The sequence below is a fragment of the Dromiciops gliroides genome, chromosome 1 (genome assembly GCF_019393635.1).
Source record: "Dromiciops gliroides isolate mDroGli1 chromosome 1, mDroGli1.pri, whole genome shotgun sequence".
Classification (NCBI taxonomy): Eukaryota; Metazoa; Chordata; class Mammalia; order Microbiotheria; family Microbiotheriidae; genus Dromiciops; species Dromiciops gliroides.
Genome location: NC_057861.1, coordinates 361,354,251 through 361,368,712, shown reverse-complemented (window position 1 = coordinate 361,368,712; position 14,462 = coordinate 361,354,251). Strand labels below are relative to the sequence as shown.

Sequence of the window (14,462 nt, the reverse complement as noted above, 5' to 3'; positions counted from 1 at the left end):
TGTAAAGAACTCAAAGACACTAATGAGTTGAATTTTTTTTGTTTTAGGTTGTTGAAAAATTAATCAGAGGTTTGGCCATGGAAGATAGCAGAAACATGTTTGCTCTGTTTGAGTACAATGGGACTGCTGATAAAGCAATTGAAAGCAGAACTATCGTAGCTGATGTCTTAGCCAAGTTTGAAAAGTAAGTCTCCTTAAAGTTCCACAAGAGCAGTTCTAAAATGAACTATCATATATAGTAATCTATATCATCTTTTTCTTTTTTCTTTTTTTTGGGAGGGCGGGGCAATGGGGGTTAAGTGACTTGCCCAGGGTCACACAGCCATTAAGTGTCAAGTGTCTGAGGCCAAATTTGAACTCAGGTACTCCTGAATCCAGGGCCGGTGCTTCATCCACTGCACCACCTAGCCACCCCCTATCATCTTTTTCTAATACATTATTTTTGTTTGTTGGTTGTGTCCCATTTGCTTAGTCATTAAATAAAATGCAGCTACATTTATATCTTATAGAAAGTAAGTAGGATGGTAAATATTGTGTTTTATTCTGAAAATACTGTGACATTTTAATTAAGAGACATTCTAACAACTCTTTTCTGCCTTTATTTTTCTCTTATAAGCAAGTCTTCCCATCTATATTACCTCAGGTCTTCCCCATATATTATCATATGAAGTTATTTTTCTAACCAAGAGATGTTAATGTCCAACTTTCTTCATAAATGACACTAAAATCATACTTGTGCTTTCATTTAGTCAATTTTAATGATATACTTATGCACAATGCAATATAAAGTTTCTAAAGTATATATAAATCTATTAAATAGGGCAATATTAGTAACCAAGTACATACCTTTTTTTTTTTTTTTTATTGAGGCAATTGGGGTTAAGTGACTTGCCCAGGGTCACACAGCTAGTAAGTGTTAAGTGTCTGAGGCCAGATTTGAACTCAGGTACTCCTGACTCCAGGGCCGGTGCTCTATCCACTGCACCACCTAGCTGCCCCTAAGTACATACCTTTAATATTTTATATGAAAGATCTATGGGGGAAGAGTTGGGGAAGGGGAGATACAGTCTTACAAATTGGAATATATCTCAGACAGTGTTGAATCTCCTAAAAGGGCTATAAATAATGTAGTTGTGATTGACTGTTACCTATTTGATTCTAAGAACTCACTCTATTAGAAGCTATTAAAAGCATTAAGCTTTATCTTGTAAAGTTCAAGAATAATTAAATTAGAAATTATATTCTCACTACCACAACCCACAAAACAACTTAAGTGGAATACCCCAAAATTAATTGTCTTATAGGTTCCCTGATTTATGTTTTTTAATATAGGTTCTTTGGATATTACATTTGCAAACCATTAACATAAGTAATATCAGAAAGGTTTTTAACCTCTCGTCCATGGATAGGTTTCAGGAGATTTGTAAAAGTGAATGGGTGGGGGGACAGCTAGGTGGCGCAGTAGATAGAGCACTGGCCCTGGAGTCAGGAGTATCTGAGTTCAAATCTGGCCTCAGACTCTTAACACTTACTAGCTGTGTGACCCTGGGCAAGTCACTTAACCCCAATTGCCCCCCCACACACACACACACAAAAAACAAAAACAAAAAACAAAAAAAAAATGTTCTTAAAAAAAAAAAGTGAATGGGTGGGGTGTGTGTGGGGTGTTACATCTTTATTTCAATATGATTGGTTTCCTTTATAGTGCCATACATAATATGTTATTCATTTAAAAACATTCTGAAAAAGATAATGAACCCCTGGCCTGGAATTTGATTGAACTTGATTGAAAAGTCAGCCTAGCAATTTTCTGATCTCTTAATAGATATTGACTCATTCAAATACAAAGTAGATATACACTTTAAAATTCTCAGTAATCTGAATCCTGTGAGCATGAAAACACCAGGCAACCTTGAATGTTGGTTTTTTTTTTTAATCTTTCTGCTTCATAAAGCTCCCGTTTCCCTTGACTAATAATTGGAGATATGTCAGGAGGTGTTATGTGCAAAGCATTGCTAGGGCTTGGAAATACAAAGGACAGAAACGAAATAGTTCTTGGATATAAAGTGATTATAATATTACTGCCTTTCTGGCTTCTAAAATGTCCTTCTTTATCTGTACATCTCATTCTCCTTTCCCTGCCCCTCCCCCTCCACACATACTTCTCCCAGTATAGTATTAAAATCTAGATGCTTCTCTTAATTCTTTAAAGTGCTTTTTTATGTAATTCTCTGAATTTTAGTTTTTCTGTAGTAATTAGATTGCTTATTACCAAATATAGGCTAATACTTCCTCCATCCCCCAACCTGAGTTTTGGATATCCTCACCCGTAGTATTTCAAATCAGACTCATAATTTATCAAAAGTCCTTGCTTCAGAGCAAATCAACTCCACCTACCATCTAAAGGCCAGCCCTCTGCTAAAGTGCTGGGACACATTATTAAGATGTTTTGTTTTTTAAGGAAGCTGGAAAGGAGGAAAGAAAGGGAATGGAGAAGCTCTCTTGGTTTCCTTGTTCCATTTAATTGTTCCCTTTGTGGACTCAGTAGCCAACAGAGTGCTAAACACCTAAACACATAGTATGTATTCAAGAAATAGTTATTTAAATTTTTAAAGTGTTATTTTTTTTTTGGAAACTGATAACAGAATAAAAAGATTCTGTTTTAACTCAAATTAACTTAAATGTATGAGAAGATAATGTCTGTTTAGCCATATACAGGGTGTCCCAAAAATCTTACTAAGAAAGGAATAAGGGGGCAGCTAGGTGGTGCAGTGGATAAAGCACTGGCCCTGGATTCAGGAGGACCTGTGTTCAAATCCAGCCTATGACACTTGACACTTACTAGCTGTGTGACCCTGGGCAAGTCACTTAACCCTCATTGCCCTGCCAAGCCCAATATCCCCCCCCCCAAAAAAAAAATGAAGTAAAAAAGAAAGGAATAGGAAGGGGAAGAGAATAAGCATTTATGTAACATCTACTACATGCCTGACTGTTGAGCACTTTACAAATATTATCTCATTTGGTCCTCATAGTAACCCTGCAAGGTATGTCACTATTATGATCCCCATATTATTTTGGAGGAAACTGAAGCAAACAGAGACCTGCTCAGGGTCACACAGCTTAGGAAGTGTCTGAGGCTAGATTAGAATTCAAGTTTCCCTAACTCCAGATGCAGTTATCTTCTCTACTGCACCATTGAGAGAGACAGAGACAGGGAGGGAGGGAGGGAGGGAGAGAGAGGAGAGGGGGGGAAGAGAGAGAGAGAGAATGTGTATATAATCTGTCATAAATAGATATACATCTATATTGAAATGATGTTACTATGGTGACATGTTAACTATGTAAAGTTGATTTAAAAGTAAAGAAATCAGATATTGATTCTAGAGAGCCGCTAATGGAAAAAACTCTACGTTAAGTGGTGCTTGGGAAGGTGAGATTGTTAGCAGTTTCGAACGTGTCAAGCATGAGCAGGTGAGATGTTGCTATATTGGTCAGTTTTGCTGGACAATTTTTTTTTTACAAAGGAGGATTCTGAGGAAGGCATGTCAGTGAGTGATTGTCACGTAAAGAATATAAAAACTTAAAAGTAAAAAGTAAAGGTGTCCTCTGTGGTCTATTTATTGACTATTATTTTGATTTCTAAAAGTGCATGATGATTTGCGTTTGCAGGCTCACTGCTACATCAGAGGCCGGCGACCTGCCCTGGAAGTTCTATTTCAAACTTTATTGCTTCTTGGACACAGATAATGTCCCAAAAGATAGTGTGGAATTTGCATTTATGTTTGAACAGGTAAAATGTGTGTGGGGGTTTTCAAATACATTTCATCCCCTAGCAAAAGGTGGGAAACTTAGTTAATTTGTTATATACAGGGATAGTTCTAATAAACTATTGTTCAATAGGTGAATAATGGAAGGGAACAAGCATTTCTATAGCTCCTGCTATGTGTCAGACACTGTATTAATCTCTTTAAAAAGTCTCATTTGATCCTCACAACAACACTGTGATATAGGTGCTATGATTGTCCCCATTTTACAGTTGAGGAAACTGAGGCAAAGGGGTTAAGTGACTTGCCAAGTTCACATTGTAGGAAGTGTCTGAGGCTGGATTTGAACTCAGATCTTCAGATCCAGTGTTCTGTTCCACTGTGCCACCTGGTGGCCTAGGTGAATGAAAGAAAATACTCATGAAGCACTTAGCATGTGCAAAGCCCTTTAATAAGAACAGGGGATACAGTTCAGAAGTGAGCTGATCCCTGCCCCCAAGGAACTTACATTCTAATAGAAGTCAACACATATAAGGGAGTTGTGTCCAGGGTGAGATGCTTTGGTCAAGGAATTCCTATTATAAGGGGCTAAAATTCTAGCTAGTCTGTCTAAAATATCTAATGAGTGGTCACCAATAAATTATAAGCTTTAGCAAGAGTTAAAGTTTTAAGCATTTATTAAGGAGAATAATAATTTGGTGAAGAGAAAAAGAAAGAGGCCTAGATTCAGCTATCTATCTTGGGGAGCTACAGTTCTGCTCCACTCTCCGTGAGAGTCCTGGTGAAAGAGAGCTAGAGGAGAGCGCCAGCCTCCCCGCCTCTTCCTCCCCCAAGCAAACATCACCTGACCAAAGAAAAGCCACAAGTCTTGCCCTCAGGAGCCTTTTCCTCTTGGCGGAGCTTTCCTACAGTAAGTCTCCAGCAGGTGGCGTCATTCCAATCATTACACTATAAAGTGGTGAGTGGAGGCTTAGGATACTCAACTGACACACATTTCCAGTAGACATGGTAGTGTTAACTGGATTACTGTTTCAGAGCTTGAAAGCCAGAGGGATGGAGGATTACATGCATGTTAACAGGATGCATGGCAAGATGGCTTCCGCTGTCCTGAATATAGTGGGGCATAAGAGGCACTCAGCAATTAAAGCAGCACAGTGCCCACGGAGAAAGTTCTGGAGTTAACATAGTGACATCCTCCAGACCTTGGTCGTGGGACAAGAAGATGGAAAAGTGAAATGTGTCTTAAATATGTGTCAGTGGTGAATCTAGGGCCTCTGAAATTGTGCGCTTATTCCTTTTAGGCTCATGAAGCAGTTATCCGAGGTCATTATCCAGCTCCTGAAGAAAACCTTCAAGTTCTTGCTGCCTTGAGGCTTCAGTACCTGCAGGGAGATTATACAATGCATACACCTGTTCCAGCCTTAGAGGAAGTCTATCCTTTACAGAGACTCAAGTCTCGCATTACACAGTCAACTAAAACCTTCTCACCTTTGGAGAGGATGGAGAAGAGGCGCACTAGCTTTTTAGAAGGAACGCTGAGAAGAAGCTTCCGGACAGGGTCTGTCAGCCGACAAAAGATCGAAGAAGAACAGATGTTGGATATGTGGATTAAGGAAGAGGTCTCATCGGCTCGAGCCAGTGTCATTGATAAGTGGAAAAAGTTACAGGGAATGAATCAGGAACAGGCCATGGCCAAATACATGGCCTTGATTAAAGAGTGGCCAGGATATGGGTCTACACTCTTTGACGTGGAGGTAAGGGGACTGGGAGTGGTGACACATTGGTAGAACTCTAGATACTATATAGGAAATATAGATAATGGAGATGTTAGTTGATTGTAGGATAGGATAACGCACAGCTAAGGACTTGAAACATGCTAAGAGTAATTCAAGAAAAATAGAATAAATTCTACTAATAAAGGATGACAATGAAGTGGATGAAAAAAACCACATCATGGTACAATTTGGTCTGCCACACACACTTTTTTTTTTTTTTTTGGTGAGACAATTGGGGTTAAGTGACTTGCCCAGGGTCACACAGCTAGTAAGTGTTAAGTGTCTGAGGCCAGATTTGAACTCAAGTCCTCCTGAATCTAGGGCTGGTGCTCTATCCTCTGCGCCACCTAGCTGCCCCTCTGCCACACACTTTAACTGGATCTGGGTAAAAGCTTTTCTTCATTATTAAAAAAATTCTTTATTTCTAACAAATATGTGAGGAATGAGGGAAGAAATATTTACTAAAATAACATTCCATTTTTTCCTCTTAGAAGTTCTAAGTAGTACCAATATAGTCTTACCGTTTAGAAACTGTGCCAAACCCTACATTTAATGTTTCCACAAATTATATACATATATCCTCTTTTTCTTCTCATCAGCTTTGTAATTCATCATTAACGTTAATGCAGTGACATTTAATCTCTTATTAAAGTAAGTTATTTTTAATGAAAGTATCTCAATAATGTCCTAGATCATCTGGTTTATCATCAGAGTAAATTGATAAGTTATCCAATTACCTCTTATTCCATGTAAGGCTTTTTTTTTTTTTTAGTGAGGCAATTGGGGTTAAGTGACTTGCCCAGGGTCACACAGCTAGTAAGTGTTAAGTGTCTGAGGCCGGATTTGAACTCAGGTACTCCTGACTCCAGGGCCGGTGCTCTATCCACTGCGCCACCTAGCTGCCCCCCATGTAAGGCTTTTAATTATAGTCTCTAAAAAGATAGTATATAAAAGTGAGTAACTGGCTCAAGAACCCTTCCCAATTTGGATTTAAAATTTACTGGTCATAGGCATCCAGGTCAAATTTGTGCACATCCACTTTTCATTATATCCAGTGCATTTCAAATGGAAACTAGCTAATCTTTTACTTTTGTATAAGGGCATGGTAGAGATGTTAAACTGTAAAATGAACAGGTGATTGATTTGACAAGGAAGATCATTTGAATCAGGCCTTTTATCATCCCATATATGGTGCACAAAGATCAATTAGATCCGTCTACAATATTTGTTTCAGGAGAAGCCCAAACTACCAAGTGTAAAATGATTTGGGGAAGTGGCCTTCAATGTTCTTATCCCTGTAGGGATTATATTTGAGGAATAATCTATTAAGTAAAGATCTGGGGCAAAACTTAAATTAGAGCAGTGAAATATGCCAGAAGCCCTGACTTCTAATCCCCATTCTGAGGGAATCTTGGCATATCAGGTTGTGTTGCCAAAATAATTGGTCAGTTTTAATCAAACAGTTGCTAAATTAAGTAAAACACACACACACACACACACACACACACACACACACACACACACACTCATTTGAATTGGCTGACTGTTAAGACTGAATTCATGTGATTGGCCATGCCGTCAAAATGGCTGCGCTTGTATAAAACAGTGTTCATCTCATCTTCCAGTTTCCCCTAAGAGAATGAAGTGCAAATAAGCTTATTAATGTATATAGAACATTTGTGAACTCTCTGGAGGGAATCACAGTATTTCAATAATTGCTACGATGTCTAGAACTCTTAGGTTATTATTCTCTTTTCCAATAGTGCAAAGAAGGTGGCTTTCCACAAGAGCTCTGGCTGGGAGTCAGCGCTGAAGCAGTGTCTGTGTACAAGCGTGGAGAGGGCAGGCCTCTGGAGGTCTTCCAGTATGAGCACATCCTGTCCTTTGGGGCACCGCTGGCAAACACATACAAGATTGTGGTGGATGAGAGGGAGCTGCTTTTTGAAACCAGTGAGGTAAGAGGCAACAGATATTAGCATCATAAACATCATTGATGAATAAAATGGTAACAACTAATTCTTTGTGTTAGCATTGGCCAGATCATTGTATTTAAAGATCTTTCATCTTTAAAAAATCGGTGCAGCTTTAAGCTCTAGTTGGTAACCCAGATGTTTACCACTTTTAGAATATATACTATAAAGGGCAAGCATCATTACTCAAGTTTGTGAGTAGAGCGAAAAGTGCAAAGAACAGGGGGGAAAATTATAATCATGTTCATGAGAAGACATAAGAAATCAAAACCTCTGACCCTATGATTTCATGGGTGTGGAGAGCTCTGGAAATCCCTCTGCAATTACCATCTTACCTGTAACTTGTCTAGCATTCAGGTTAAATGACTTGCACAGGGTCACTCTTTCTCTGTGTGCTTATGACCGCTATTAAAATTGAGAAACTTCAGGGTCAAAAGTTAAAAGAAACACGTGTTGCTATCCCTGAAACACTGATTGATTGAGCAATTAAATAGGGATTTTAACATTTAACAGGTAGTGTTTGTTTACCATCTATTTTAATATCATTGGAGCTACAATATCCTTGTTTCAATTTTTATGTGTTAAAATATGCTTAAAGTTTAATTTCAATATGATAGCACCAGTGGGAAGAATGTTTCATACATCGCCATGATTTTCCTTTCATCAGACAATCCATACAAAACTTGACCTAAGGCTAAACGTTCAGAGTTAGAGATTCCAACTCTTGGACCTTTTAGTGTATCTCATTAAATGATAAGCATTGGAATGCTGGCTTGATAGGGGGGAATCATTGGATGGTTTGTTCTTTGTGTTGCTGCATTGTGGAAAACTCATCATTTGGTCCGGACTCCCTTTGTTTTGTTGGACAGGTAGTGGATGTGGCCAAACTGATGAAAGCTTATATCAGCATGATCGTGAAGAAGCGCTACAGCACCTCCCGATCTGTGAGTAGTCATGGAAGTCAGGGGAGCTCCCGATGAAGAGCAGGGCCAGTCATCAGGACCTTCACATCTAAACATATCACCTCCTGGCCTAGAAGGGCTCTGACATGCTGACTGATTCAAGCCATCAGCAAAGCTACACAGGACATTGTAGAAGACCCTTGCAGGGGGAAGGTTTCTCCACAAGTCCTTACCAATGCCAACTTGAAAAATCATGTATTAAACTGTCAGCTTCACTGTCTGCAAAATTTCCAAAGCTTTATTACTTTTAGATGAAACATGCCTTAAATATGTGTGTATATGTGAGTGTGTGTGTGTGTGCGTGCGCGCGCGCGCTGCCAATGAGGTGGCGAAAAGTGCCTTCACCTTGTAAACCAACGCTAATTGACCTTAACTGTGCTCCTGTTGAGAGAGCCTTTCTTTCCATTCAGAAGAGTTAAGAAAACATGGAAGAGGGGGACTTAATCCATCTATTATGCACTCACCTCCCAGCCGGACTTCCTTTGCTAGTGGTACAGTGAGGCGTCTGGGAGATGAGTGAGAGGGAGGGGAACCAGAACCGTCTGTTCTTTTTGGAGTGCTGCTGGCAGCCTTCTTCACAGACATTTAACTGTTTTGTTCATTCTTCTAAGTAGATGTGCTTGCACATGCATGCGTGTTACATAAGCTCTAATTTTATTTCATTTCTCATGAGCCTTCAAAGCAAAGGGAATAATGATGTGCAATGGTGTAAACAGTCCTTCTGTATATTTTAATAGTTCAGAGCTATAGTTGTTTCAATTTTATGGTTACTTTATAAGGCAGTTTTATTAATAAATCAGAATCCCAGATTTTCCTATGTCTTTATGGTATTTCTAAATCAAGTTTTGACAGTTTTATTCTACATGTAGCAAGTCTGCATTCTGTATCTGCTGTATTATATACAGATAGGTAGCTGATAAGAGAATTGTATTTATATATTACCCTTATGCAGAAATGCAGTTTTCCATACCATATGCCATACGTGTGGGATCTTGAGTTTATAAAGTTTTAAATATTAAAAGTTACTCTAAAGGACGCTATCTTCTAAAACTCTGGCTAAAGATTACAAAAGCACCCTGTTGAGGTTGGGGAAAAGTTGTCAAACTCTTGTAAAATGGAAGAGATCTTTTAAAGGAGCATGAAATTATATTGTGTTGTTTTAATTTTTAAAAATACATTATCCCAAGTTCTTAATAGTGGTCTTGACAAACACCTGTAAATAAACCCACAGTTATGACCAGGAGAAAAATCTGGTCTGGGACGTTTATTTTTATATGGAAAAGTTGTAATATAAGGCAAACTTGCGTCAACAACAAAGAATCTGTGCATTAAGAGAATAAACGAAAGCCATTTTGGGCCTTTGTAACAAACCACAGCCTTTAAGAAATATTGCATATTTGCTCAAAGGAAGTCTGACAATAAAAGATCCTAGTTAACCTATTGTACCTTTTCTCTCTCGTCTTTGTCGTCAGCACACCTAACTTCTTGTTATTTGACCTTTGTTCTCAAAGAGGCATGACATTGGAGAATGTCATGAATTGGATTTAAGTGAGGGAGGGCTGTGCAGAGTCACTAGCCTCACTCTCTTTAGAGCCATCTGGGTCCAGTGGTAAGATAGGACAACTGGAGATGGCCCCAGGTGTTTAAGGTGATTGGGGTTAAATGACTTGCCTAGAGTCACACAGCTAGCAAATGTCTGAGGTAACATTTGAACTCAGGTACTCTCTGCTTTAGTGCTCTATCCATGGTGCCACCTAGCTGCCCCACACCTAACTGCAGTGCTTCTTAAGTAATCCTTTGGTTTTTAAAAAAAATTTCTGTGTTGTCGAGCGCTTGTACCATACACTAGATTGAGTGAAATTCTAGATTATCTGCTGAAATTCAAATAATTTGCAGCATGTTTGTTAAACACGAATGCACATAGGGAAAGGGTGTGTTTGTATTCAGTGTTCATCTACTTAGCTCATCGCCAAAACTGCTATGTTCGTGATAGTCAAAGCCTTCCTTCAACACATGGAGCAACCTATTATATATATTAGGCATACATGACAAAAGGCAAAAACAAAACTGTTCCAGTTCTCAGGATTGTACATAGTATGTTCAGTATCAGGGGACTAAGTGATTTCTATGCCAAAAGAGCCTCATCTACGAGGAAGTAACACAGCCAAAGCACCAAGAAGAGCATTCCCTCATCAAGTCTCCAATGTGGAGAGTTTCACTTTTGACTGTCGTGTTGTGAGGCTCTCCTCCTTTAATACATCACCTCTTAGGGCTTTTACCCATTCGTTTTGTTGCTGTGGCAGTGCTGCAGACAGTGTATGCAAAGTAGGAAAAATAATCACACATCTAGAGGTCATCTAGTTCAACTGCCTCAATTCACAGATGAGAAAATGAGACCCAGAAGGCTAGTGATTTGATCAAGGCATCACAGCTGTTTAGTTATAATGTCAGGACACTAGCCAGGTCTTCTAATTTCTCAGGCCCATATTTTTCCTATCCCCCTAGATCTGCACCAGATGGTGGGGCTGGGGTCCCATTATGGATGGCAAGTTCTGCATCAAGGGTAGTCACTTTGAAGGAGAGGAACAAAGTAGGGTAATGAAGCCCAGATTAGGAGAAGTTAAGTAATCTCTGGTCTGGTAACAAAACTGGTAGTCAATAAACATTCATTTTAAGCACCTGCTATGTGTCAGGCAGTGTGTAAGTGCTAGAGATACAAAGAAGAGCTTGTTTCTGCACTTGAGCTCACAATCTAATAAGGGAGATAACATCCAAATAACTACATACAAGTTACATACTGATATGTGTGTATGCCTGTATATAATAAATATATGTTATTTAGTCATTTTCATTCATGTCTGACTGTAGCACCCCTTTTTGGTTTGGGGGTTTTCTTGGCAGAGATAATGGAGTGGTTTGCCATTTTCTTCTCCAGATCATTATACAGACTGAGGAAACTGAGGCAGCAAATAGGGTTAAGTGACTTGCCTAGGGTAACACAGCTAATAAGTGTCTGAGGCCAGATTTGAACTCAGAAAGATGAGTCTGACTCCAGACTCTGCATTCTGTGCACTGCACAATCCAGTGTGTGTGTGTGTGTGTGTGTGTGGACTTTAATATATATAGCTAGCTACACAACTGGTAACTATAGCATATACAGTTACATATATATGTATACATATATGTATGCTATATATACACATATGTATACAGTAAGCACCCAAAAGAATCACAGTGATTTAAGAGGAGAGGCTCAACAGAGCTTGCAGTAAGTGACAGGGTGTGCTTGCTTAATGACTGGGATCTGTGTAATATCTACTTTTTAACCATACCTTGCCCACTCAGAGCTCTGTTCCTTAATGTTTCACATGGCTGCAACTGCTCATTTACTACACTGCCTTCCTGGACACTAATTGGTTGATGGACATTAACAAGGACATCAGTATATTTAATATTTGCCTTGAAAAGCCTATTGGGGAAAAAAACTACATTCCAGATTCAGAGGAAATTGGTTTTTATTCAATGCAAGTGAACATTTATTAAGTAGCTAGGTTCTGACGATACCAAGATCAAAATAATAGGCTTTGTTGTCAAGGGGCTTGCATTTTGCTGGGGGAAAACAACATGTACCCAGTTAAATCAATACAAAATAAATACACAGTAATTTCATGGGAAGGGGAAGAGGAACAGTCAGCACTAATAACTGGGGTAATCAGAAAGGACTTAGCAGAAGGTAGCTCTTGAGCTTTGAAGGATTTTATGAGGCAGAAATAAAAGGTTGCATTTCAGGAATGGGGGAGAGCATAGGCAAAAGCACAGAGATGAGAAATGGGATGTTGTGTATGAAGTACAGGGATCAGGCCAATCTGGAACATAACGTGCATAAAGAAAATAACGTGCAATAGGCCAGCAAGGTAGTTTAACACCAGATTGTGATGGGCTCTACTTGCCAAGTAAGAGATTGTATTTTATCTTAGGGACAAGAGGTAGCCATTGAAGCTCCCCGAGGAGAGTAGAGATGAGGTCAAACCTATGTTTCAGGAATATCAGTTTGGTAGCTGTATAGTGGATGGATTGGGGAGGGGACAGCTTGGAGCCGGGGAAGCCAATTAGGTTCCTACTGTACATTGTTAAGGGGAGAGTTGAGGAGACCCTGAATTAGGCTACTTGTACAAGTGGAGAGAAGAGGGTAAATTTGAGAACTACTGGGGTAAGATCTTTAAGAGCTGGCACATCATTAGCTATGAGAGTGAATCATCAAGAATGACCTTTCTTAGAAACCTGGGTAACTAGAAGGGTGGTGGTTACCCTCCACAGAAATAGGGAAATTAGGAGGAAGGGTAAGTTTAACGGGAAAGATAATTCTTCATTGGATATGTTGATTTTACGAGCCTATGGAACATCCAAGTGATAGCCAACAGGCAGTTGGAAAGGTAAAGAGGTGAGGGGTGTCTATGTTTTGGGGAGTCTTCAGCTTAGAAGATAGTTGATCACTGTGCAAGATAAAGAGAGTAGAGAAAAAAGCCCAGTTCACCCATCTAAAAGATGCCCACACTTAGGGGATGGAACACAAATGATCATCCTGCAAAGGAGACTGAGAAGGAATAGTCAGACAAGTAGGCAAAGCCTTTTCACCTTAAACTATCCATAAGCATTTCTTAATTCCCACAAAAATGAAACTTGACTTCTTTGTACATGCTTGTGCCGAGATGTTTTTATTTGAAGCCTCATTTAGTAGTGAATGATTAAATGTATTTTTTAAAAGGAATCCCCACACACCCCTACATGTTAGCCAATTTTTTAATGCCCATGGCAAATGCAAATAATTACCATCATTAATTTTCAAGGATTGATATTATGCCAAGAATATCATTTACTGAAAGCATATGATAGATCAGGCTGAGAAAAGCAGCAAGTAAACTAACTGAAAGAAAATTCTGGCCTTGAGTCTCTGGGGGTGCATAATAGGCTCCCAATAAATCGTTGTAGATGGTTTCCAAATTGTTGATCCAAGATGGGGCAAAGTTCTCATGGGGTCTGAAGTGGGTTTCCTTTGAAAGCTGAAGCTTTAGTATAGGGCCACCATCGCACTCAAGGATGATCCCATTTCAGAGGCAAGCCTTTCCATCAGAGGGGAGCAGGGACAGCAAGAGATAAGGTGTGATGTGACTTAGCAAGGTTTGGATATTGCAGCACCATATTTTCCTATCTACTAAAGCCTTTCTCTACAACATAGGCTGTGACATCACAAAACAAATATGTGCCATAGAGTAGAATTTTCTGGCACTAAAACTGTGTGCGTTTTTCTTTTTTTTTTTTTTTTGCAGGGCAATGGGGGTTAAGTGACTTGCCCAGGGTCACACAGCTAGTAAATGTCAAGTGTCTGAGGCTGGATTTGAACTCAGGTCCTCCTGAATCTAGGGCCAGTGCTTTATCCACTGCGCCACCTAGCTGCCCCCAATTATGTGCATTTAACAACAGAATTAAGGGCCTATTATGAGATGCATTGTAGAGTGCTTTAGTTAGGAAGACCTGGATGGAAGAAGGCCAGCAATGACACATAATGGCTGGGTGGCTCAGTGCCCTCAGGCAACTCTCTGATACTAGTCCCTGCAGAACAGGCATTGATCTTCCTCAATATAGGGAATTTCTCACCTAGAGTTCCCTACAAAGATGAAAGCAGAGATCTGGTCAACATTTTCTTAAAATCCTTCCCCAAGCCTCTCTATTCATTGTATCTTGGGATGCCTTCCTCATGCACTTACTCCTAACAGTGATTCCCCTCTGGGTCAGGAGCTACCTACTACAGCTACATCAAGATTAATGCAAGTTCAGGGCAGCTAGGTGGCACAGTGGATAAAGCACCGGCCCTGGATTCAGGAGTACCTGAGTTTAGATCCGGCCTGAGACACTTAACACTTACTAGCTGTGTGACCCTGGGCAAGTCACTTAACCCCAAATGCCTCACTAAAAAAAAAAAAAAAAAAAAAA

General features: G+C 39.5%; 1 protein-coding gene across 1 annotated transcript in view; it reads left to right on the top strand.

Moving 5' to 3' along the window:
* Positions 1-9,912, top strand: part of MYO10 (myosin X) — a 246,035-nt gene extending 236,123 nt beyond the window's left edge. The window contains exons 37-41 of the mRNA XM_043971604.1: positions 48-184; positions 3,670-3,790; positions 5,066-5,518; positions 7,303-7,494; positions 8,379-9,912. Of these exons, the coding sequence (XP_043827539.1) occupies positions 48-184; positions 3,670-3,790; positions 5,066-5,518; positions 7,303-7,494; positions 8,379-8,489 (1,014 nt within the window). The 3' untranslated portion in view covers positions 8,490-9,912. The remainder of the gene's footprint in view (positions 1-47; positions 185-3,669; positions 3,791-5,065; positions 5,519-7,302; positions 7,495-8,378) is intronic.
* The last annotated feature ends 4,550 nt before the right edge of the window (positions 9,913-14,462 follow it).